The 9,587-nt window shown below is 39.8% G+C and overlaps 1 protein-coding gene across 4 annotated transcripts; it reads right to left on the reverse strand.

Annotated features, from left to right (window-relative positions):
- Positions 1 to 4,047: 4,047 nt before the first annotated feature.
- LOC135528560 (transmembrane protein 51-like) lies at positions 4,048 to 9,532 on the reverse strand. 4 transcript variants are annotated; one of them, XM_064957728.1, is made up of 2 exons: positions 9,444 to 9,532; positions 4,048 to 4,942 (listed from the first exon to the last, which is right to left on the reverse strand). In XM_064957728.1, the coding sequence occupies exon 2, from the start codon at positions 4,900 to 4,902 to the stop codon at positions 4,513 to 4,515; it is 390 nt and encodes a 129-aa protein (XP_064813800.1). In that variant the 5' UTR covers positions 4,903 to 4,942; positions 9,444 to 9,532; the 3' UTR covers positions 4,048 to 4,512. The 4 variants fall into 4 exon arrangements, with proteins under 4 accessions (XP_064813800.1, XP_064813802.1, XP_064813801.1 ...); XM_064957730.1 differs by lacking the exon at positions 9,444 to 9,532 and adding an exon at positions 8,758 to 9,124; XM_064957729.1 differs by lacking the exon at positions 9,444 to 9,532 and adding an exon at positions 7,619 to 8,727.
- Positions 9,533 to 9,587: the final 55 nt, after the last annotated feature.

Raw genomic sequence — 9,587 nt, forward strand, 5'->3', positions numbered from 1 at the left:
CTGAAGTCTTGAGATGTTGCTTCAATATATCCACATAAGTTTTTCCTCCCTCATTGAAGCCATCTATTTTGTGAAGTGCAACAAGTCCCTCCTGCAGCAAAGAACCCCCACAACATGATGCTGCCATGTTTATGGTTCACAGTTGGGGTGGTGTGTTTTTAGCGCCCCCCTCTTACCTCCAAACATAACAATGGTCATTATGGTGAAAAACAGTTGTAATTTTTGTTTCATTCAGACCAGAGGACATTTTCCAAGAAGCATGATCTATCTCCCCAAATGTGCAGCTGCAAACCGTAGTCTGAAATTATTATTGCTCATTTTGGAACAGTCTTCTTCCTTGCTGAGCGGCCTATGTTAACATAAGGTCTCGTTTTACTTTGGATACTTTTGTACCATTTCCATTCAAAAACATAAGCATTTTGGGTGCTCATCTTTTCCATTCACTTCATTTGTGACATTCTTGGACCTATGAAACTTTTGGGACCAAAAGACTCATCCTCTAGTAGACAAAACCCATCTCCTTCCTGACTGGTATGACGACAGTGGACAAATGTTCTTTATATTGTTGTTGTACTATTGTTTGTACAGATGATAAGTGGTACCTTCCTCACGTTAAAAAATGGTCTCCCAAGATGAACAGACTTGTGGCGGTCTACAATTTGGTTTCTGACTTTTCCCACATAAGCATACTTATGAAAGCCTGATAAAAATCTATTTATCAAAACTAAATAACTAATTCTGCTATTCTTACGACATTTACAAACGGAGATTTGTGTTCTCATCACCATAAAATTTTATTTCCATCTCTCATCACAAAAAAATGACATTCCAGCTGAATCTGATTTCTTGTTCTGTGTTAGCTAGAACTGTTTTACTTTCACCACTTTGTTTGGTTCCTAAGTAAATGTATAAGTTGCTGAACAGGGTTATCAACATGACATCAAAAAAACACATCCAAAACAAAACAGTATTAGAAATGTGATTACTGCATTGATGCATAATTACATATGCATGAAAATGAAAGAAAAGTCTGAGATGATGAAAATTCCCACTCTATGCCTCCAGGATACTTTTCTGCTGGGTTCCAAACCTTGAACGTCATTCCATTTTCACTTTGTACCCCATTTCCTCCATTTCAGTTAATAGGGACGTCACCTGATATGCAAGTGCCTCTCCCTTAATCAACGTTACATCCTCTTGAGGTAACTCAGCAATTCATTATCCGTCAATGCCTTCAACATGTTGTTCAGAGTGCAATATCCTTATATTTATCCATTCTTTCAGCTTATTAACCAAAAAAGCAGCTAACCCAAACCCAACTATGATGTTTAAAGTAGCTCCCAGACTGCATCTTACAGTGGAATCTAGTCTCCTCAGTCTCTTTACAATTCCTCTGTCATATGGTGTCTTCAAGCTCCTGTATTGGAACTATGCATCCCCCAAGGAGAGACATGACAGAAGGCACAAACACTGTCTGTGCAAAGCCATTAATTCATTCGCCAAATAACACCTCTTTCAAAATTCCAAGGAGCAGCTGTACAGAATACAAAAACTTGAACATGAATAATAAGGTACATTTGGCCAACACCAATGATGTCCCAACACCCTGACCTGGTGACTCTTGATGTACAACTTAAATATACATAATCATGCTATTATAAAAGAATTCAATGGTGCCCAGTTATCTCTGCTTTCACCTGAGGATATACACATGGTCATTTCCTAACAACATAGACTCTCCTCTTCTGAGCAAGATCACTAATTTGTGACATTTGAATAACAGCATAAACTTGGGAACATGATCTCCCAGTTACCCTATGTGGCAAGAGTCCCTCATAAACTGATATCCCAAAATGCTACTGAAAAAGTGTGCCTTTACTAGCAACATGTTGACCATAGTCTCAAAATTATGAACTGTGTTGTCTTCACTGATATTCCACAACTAAGTGAAAAGGCCTTGAATAAATAGGTGTCCTAAAAAGTTTGACAAGTGCCATCGAGATTATTTAGCCACAGATGCATGACAAGGGGCCATCTGATTACATCTATTGTAGAAGATGTCCACCCATAGGTAGGTGCCAAGAGGATTTTGCAGCACCCTGTTGGAAGTAGTAGCACTTTGCACAAGTCAATAAACCATGTGTATGTGTCCAATAAAATTTGATGTTTCATACACAACCCCATATTGAAAGCATCTTTTACAAAATTCCTGGAAGTTGAACATTTCACACAGCCATTGAAGATATGGACAATGTTCCTGATTCAACCCCTACACTTTTCCAGTCCTATGGGAAGGAGATGTGTCACACTGCATGAGGCAAATGGCAGTCAAACTAGCTTCTGACTGGTTTTCTATCCACGCCCCTATTTTTTTTAAGGTATGTTTTTTATTTGATTTATTTTTATTTTAACTTTATTTTACTAGGTAAGTCAGTTAAGAACAAATTCTTATTTTCAATGACGGCCTCGGAACAGTGGGTTAACTGCCTGGGCAGAACGACAGATTTGTACCTTGTCAGCTCGGGGGCACGGTGTAACTCTGCAACCTTTCGGTAACTAGTCCAACACTCTCAGGCTACACTAGACATCTGAATAATTCTGAAATCCATTTTTTTAAGGTATGTTTTTTATTTTATTTATTTTTATTTTGACTTTATTTTTAGGTAAGTCAGTTCAGAATGGATTCTTTTTTTCTTTTACATTGTTGCTACTGTGTACTGTAGGCTATGCTGTGTGTACTATCAATTTTACAGTCCTGATGGTTTCCCATTCATGAAATCCAAATTTAGGGCTTAGTGAATTTATTTCAATTGACTGCTTTTCTTAAATGAACTGTAACTCGGTAAAATCTTTTGCTGCATGTTTGCAATCATATTTTCGTTCAGTTTCGTTCTACAGCTACAGATGCCAATCGTCACCAACTAACAATAACTGTAACAAATTTACAACATGTAGGATCATTCTTATTGTACAGACGCCTGAACAAAGCTCAAATGCAATATAACAACAGGTAGCCTACTGAGTTGTGGGTCATGCCAGTGCACAGGCAGTGGACTGTATTGATTACACAATGAATGTACACAGTAGTTTTATTTGTGTGGATACTTTTCAACAAGTTTGCAACCAAGAAATACAGAAATAAACACTTTTCTATAATCAAGGTCTAAATCTTGTTTGATGCACACTCTGGATGTATAAGTTTTGCTGGGCTGTTTATTTGAGATGATAGGAACACTGTGGGAAATAAAGAAACTTTCACCAATTTTCAACATGTTCATCTCCAGAAATAAACACTTTTCCATAATCAAGGTCTAAATCTTGTTTGATGCTCTCTGGGATTACAATTTTTGCTGTGCTGTTTTATTGAGATGATATGAAAACTGTGGACAATTTTCAGCAAGTTGCAACATTAAAATAAAGAAATAAACACTTTTCCATAATCAAGGTCTAAATCTTGTTTGATGCACTCTGGATGTACATTTTTCTGTGCTGATTTATTTGAGATGACAGAAACACTGTGGACACTTTTCCACAAGTTGCAACCAATAAACACATTTCCATAATCAAGTTCTAAATCATGTTTGATGCACCTTGATGTACAAGTTTTGATGTGCTGATTATTTGAGAGTTTATGAACAATGTGGACAAACATGTTTTTTACTTTTCACAAGCTTCCCACAATAAGGGAATTTTGGCCCAGTCCTTCCTCCTTGCTCACATACCTTCCTCCTTTGCTTTCAGTTCTGCCAACACATTTTCTATGGGATTGAGGTCAGGGCTTTGTGATGTCCACTCCAACACCTTGACTTTGTTGGCCTGCCACAACTTTGGAAGTATGCTTAGGGTCATTGTCCATTTAGAAGACCCATTTGCAACCAAGCTTAGAAATTTTCCGACTGAAGTCTTGAGATGTTGCTTCAATATATCCACATAATTTTCCTCCCTCATTGAAGCCATCTATTTTGTGAAGTGCAACTGAGTGGACTTTCAGGTTATGTCGATATGACTCATTTTACTGTGGATATAGATATCTTTATACTTGTTTCCTCCAGCATTTTCACAAGGTCCTTTGCTGTTGTTCTGGGATTGATTTGCACTTTTCGCACCAAAGTAAGTTAATCTCTAGGAGACAGAACGCAGCTCCTTCCTGAGCGGTATGACGGCTGTGTGGTCCCATGGTGTTTAGTACTTGCGTACTATTGCTTGTACAGATGAACATGGTACCTGCAGGGATTTAGAAATTGCTCCCAAGGATGAACCAGACTTGGGAGGTCTATACAATACATACAGTATATGTAAACTTCCGACTTCAACTGTAAGTGTTGTCCGATGACAATATCCGGAAACACTGATGACATCATCTGGTGTACATCATGTGATGTTAAACATCTAGGAGCAAGGCAAAGGTTAGTAAAAGTAGTAAAGGGATTGCCCATCCCTGCAATGAACCCTGAGCAAACAAACCTGCTGAGGTCAGTAATTATTTCAGTTATTATTCAGTAGCTACAGTACTCACGTCTCTCCGTCCTCCCCACTGGCAACTACGTTGTCTGCCCCCAGAGTCTGGGCCTCTTGAAGAGCTTGCTCCCGCTGCTTGTTCCTCATCCCCAGGCACAGGGACAGCATGAGCATGGCCACCCCAGCCCCGACCAGCACAAAGGCCACCGACGAAGCCCTGCCCCTGTTGTCTGGTTTGGGGTTCCCTCCTCCAGTGCCACCGCTGTTGTTCCCGGCCGTGTCGGAGGGCACCACACTCCACACAATCATGACGATGCCCAGGGCCACCAGCCCCACCCCCAGGGCACACAAGGCATACTGGGAACCTGAGTTTCCAGGGCTGTTGTTGTGGTTTCTGGCTACAGGGGGGTTCGGGGGCACCCCACTTGTGCTTGTACTGCGCATTTTCCCCAAAATGTAGGCCCTCCTGGTGTTCAGTCAAAGACTGAGGAGAAAGACAGTCGATTAGGGCACAGAGAGAACACTGATACAGTAGAGAGGTTAATCTGTGGAGTTAACAATATAGCCTTCCAACACAAATCCCAATATAACATGTATAATTGGGAAAAGTGATTGCACTCAAATTGTGATAGAATTTGGATAAATAGAGAATAATTGTTCCAATAATTTCAATATAGGCCAATTAAAAACATGAAAATTAAATCTGTGAAAATGTACACTAAGGGGATGGGGCTGGAGAAAACCACTGTCAAATCCAAAGACAAAAGCTATGGATGCAAGGACTCACCATCCGTGAGATAAAAATTATAATTTTAGAAGTTAGCTAATCTTAACCCTTTAACCTAACATGCTAAATAGTTGCAAAGTAGGTAAAAAGTAGTAAGTAGTAAGTAGTTGCAAAGTTGCTAATGACTTAAAATGCTAAAGTTCTCGGTGATGAGATTTGAACACAACGTTTGGGTTGCGAGAGGTTCGAATAATATGCCAACCCATCCACCACGACGACTAACCACCTACTTTCATTTTTTTTGCCTTAAGACACATATCGTACATAACCATACCAAACAAAACATATTCTAATTTGTGTGTGATTTACATGTACTGTTACGTCTAATCTATAAAACCAGGCTGGGCACAGAGGGATATCTCTAAGGCTGAAGTTACACAAAGCAACATTCAAAACAATTTTGGTTGCAGTTGTTAGTGACATGTCTTTGACATCTCTCGTGACAACTTCGCATGAAGCAACTCAAACGTAATTTAAATAGCATGCAACAGCCAATCAAATTGAAGCTGCTTCATCATATTGGTAGCAAATATTCAAATGAGAACTTTGAAGGCCTATGTGGAGAAGAGATGGGCGAACGCCGTTCAGAAGGGAGGGGCGATGGCCTCCGGCCAATTGAACGGGAGTCGTGTTCAGATCCCCGTATCAGGAGTGGTGCAGACGGACGCCGCGAGACGTCCAGTGCAGTTGCGCGACCGATTTGGTCTTGCCCAAGACCCTTGTGTGGCTTCAGGTACCAAGTCAACCGCTCTGCGTCCTGGTGAAGGCGGTGGTTCAATGTCTCCCCTCATCATCGCCTTGGTGCCGGTGAAGCACCAGTATGCTCTCGTTTCAAACTTAAACCTTTTTGTGAACTATGGCCTATCGCTCTGTAGAAGGGCGAAAGGAGGGCAACCTCCCCAACCCCGCCTAGCCACTAGCCTCAGCGAGGCTCTGGGCCGGGAGGGTGACTTTGGTCTTCACCCAAGCTCAGTTCCCTGCATCGCCATGTCTGTCGCCTGGGTTGCACCCGACCAGCTCATCTAATCTCACCCCATGTCATCTGCTGTGTATGTTGTCATTGTAAATAAGAATTTGTTCTTAACTGACTTGCCTAGTTAAATAAAAATAAAAAATTACATTGTGGTTTTACTAATTATCTATATACCCAACCATTTGTATATTGTAAAAGCATGGTTATTTAGTACAATTCAGCTAGCTAGCACAGTTCATGGTGGACAATTTCAGTTGAAACTGGTCAGGGAAAGGTTCACTTCAAAAATGACATTTACTGACTTCCAAAACATGTACATAAACCATGACTAGCCATGATGTCAACATTTTTTATACATTTCCTGTTGTGGTATTCTGGGATGCTAGCCTGCTAGGCAGAGTTCCAAAGAAAAAGCCATATTTCAGTCTGGCCAGAAAAGATGAGCAAAATAACACAGACACTGGACAGAGGAGCTCTGCATAGAAGGCCAGCATCCCGGATTCGCCTCTTCACTGTTCACGTTGAGACTGGTGTTTTGTGGGTACTATTTAATGAAGCTGCCAGTTAAGGACTTGTGAGGCATCTGTTTATCAAACTAGACACTAAATGTACTTGTTCACTTGCTCAGTTGTGCACCGGGGCCTCTTACTCCTCTTTATATTCTGGTTAGGGCCAGTTTGCCCTGTTCTGTGAGGGTGTAGCACACAGCGTTGTACGAGATCTTCACTTTCTTGGCAATTTCTCACATGGAATAGCCATAATTTCTCAGAACAAGAATAGACTGATGAGTTTCAGAAGAAAGTTCTTTGTTTCTGGACATTTTGAGCCTGTAATCGAACCCAGAAATGCTGATGCTCCAGATACTCAACTAGTCAAAGGCCAGTTATATTGCTTCTTTAATCAGAACAACCAGTTTTCAGCTGTGCTAACATAATTGAAAAAGGGTTTTCTAATTATCACAGCCTTTTAAAATTATGAACTTGGATTACCGAACACAACGTGCCATTGGAACACAGGAGTGATGGTTGCTGATAATGGGCCTCTGTACGCCTATGTAGATATTCCATAAAAAATCTGCCGTTTCCAGCTACAAAAGTCATTTACAACATGAACAAGTCTACACTGCATTTCTGATCAATTTGATGTTATTTTAAATAGACAAAAAAAATGATGTTCTTTAAAAAACAAGGACATTTCTAAGTGACCCCAAACTTTTGAACGGTAGTGTATGTAAATTTGATATTTAAGTTTTTTATTTTTAATAAATTAGCAAAGAATTGTAAACCTGTTTTTGCTTTGTCATTATGGGGTATTGTGTGTAGATTAATGAGAGGAGAAAAACAATTTAATCAGTTTGAGAATAAAAAAAAGTCAAGGGGTCAGAATTAGATTTTACTTACCAAGCAAAGTCAGCCTCTGAATGTCAAATAATCTAAACAATGATATCCCCATATCCATCGGAACCACGTCATTCCTGGGTATTTTACAGCTTGTTTCTAGCATAAAGCATCGTGGACCAAAGCGGGTCCATTTTATATTCTTCAAAATCTTAAGCTAACAATGGATAGGACTGTGCTTTTTTCTATTTCCTTAAAATGTACGCATGGTGGGTGGAAGAATTGACCAACAAATATGCATATAGCACCCTATAGCCTCATTTCATCTGTCAAACAAGTAGGCCTACCTCTTATTTCTTAAATTGGAAGAAATAGGCTCAAACACAAAGCCCTCTTGATGTTAGTAAAATGAAGAATGAAGAATTTCAGCACCATGAGCTGTCCATATCCGACTGATTGTGCCACGGCATCTGCTTCAAGTTTCAACACCACAATGTAAGCTAATCGAATCTGGATGATAAGGTCAACAACTCAAATACATAATGGGCCAGAAACACATTGTTATTAATAAAATAAGTTATAGTAGTAGCAAGCTAGCAATGTTTTTTTCTCTGGTCCTCCTTTTATCTTTGTGGACTCCTTCTCAAACTGTTCAGAACATGGCTATAGGCAAGTCCGCGCGCGCAATATTATTTCTTTTTTGGACTAGGCCTAAATCCAAAAAAATGTGGGGAAGAAACTTTTGACTCTTCTCCTGACCTGCCATCCTAGACCTACTCAGCACAGCATTGGTTAAGCAGCACACAAAAACCTTTTGCCCAGCATGAGCAGAGCAGGGCTCAGGGTTGAAATATCCATTGCAGTGTGTAATGCAGCCTAGTTTTATTTACACCATCCCAGTAGCTATTTTAGAAGTATAACTTTGCACTGTGCTACTCCGAGCATACACTTCGTAGGCTATAGGCTATAGGCTATAGGCTATGGATAATTTGATTGAGACAACACTAAATAGAGACCACACTAACAATTAATATTGCGTGCACAGTGGAGAATCAGAGATGAGAGGTGGCATCGGGCACACAGCGATATATAGCCTAATAAGTAACTCATTCTAAAACACTAAGAAATATTTACATTTCATCAATTACAAATTACACGACCCTCCCCTGGACTAGATTAAAACAAAAAATACTAAATCTCACCTTGATTGAAAAAGCATGACCCTCCCCCATTTCCCTCCAGGTAACCATTCTGTAATTGTCAATGGCATGCTCCTTAAGAGTACATCTTGGGCTAAGTAAGCTGTATATTGCAATTTAAGTATGCCCCCAATGCAATTATGAAGTTCAATACATCCACAGTGCGATTTCAGATGTTTTACTTTGTGTTAAATATTTTGTTGAATTTATATAACGTTCCAACTTTGTTTAGCATTATCTACTCCAATTGTGGCATCTTCCATTTGTATCCGTTTTCGCAGTTTCAATGAGGAACTTTTATTTTGAAAGCAGCCCACAGAGTCCACTGTTGTTGCTCACAACACACACGTCTTTGACCCAGTCGCCCAGTATAAAATCTTACTCGCTCAGGGGTGTGTTCGGAAAAACAAAGAAATTAACCCATGTTTTTCTCGTTTTAATATACTATAGTTTTGGCTATGTATGAACGTTAAAGTTTACTACTGATAAAAACCAAAGAGGTTTGTAATAATAAAGAAATGGGGCGGTAGTCTACATGGCCTTACCTTGCATAGCAAGACAGACAAAGATTCGCGCGATGTGATGTTTTCATTTGTAGCCATCCATTCCAAATAGTTCCTTTGTAGTTGATCGCCCCTATCAAATCAATTATTTATGTAAGCTATGTCTTGGAAACTCACTATTCTCACCTATTTTCAAACCAGGAACTTTCTCCGACGGAAGTGCTAAAGAAAAAGTAACAACATATAAGAATACTTATGCTTGATCCGAAATGTGGACGGAAGCTTCGTGTGACGCAATTGCGGGGCCTGGATTCATGCAGAGGGCAAATC

The sequence above is a fragment of the Oncorhynchus masou genome, chromosome 33 (genome assembly GCF_036934945.1).
Source record: "Oncorhynchus masou masou isolate Uvic2021 chromosome 33, UVic_Omas_1.1, whole genome shotgun sequence".
Lineage (NCBI taxonomy): Eukaryota > Metazoa > Chordata > Actinopteri > Salmoniformes > Salmonidae > Oncorhynchus > Oncorhynchus masou.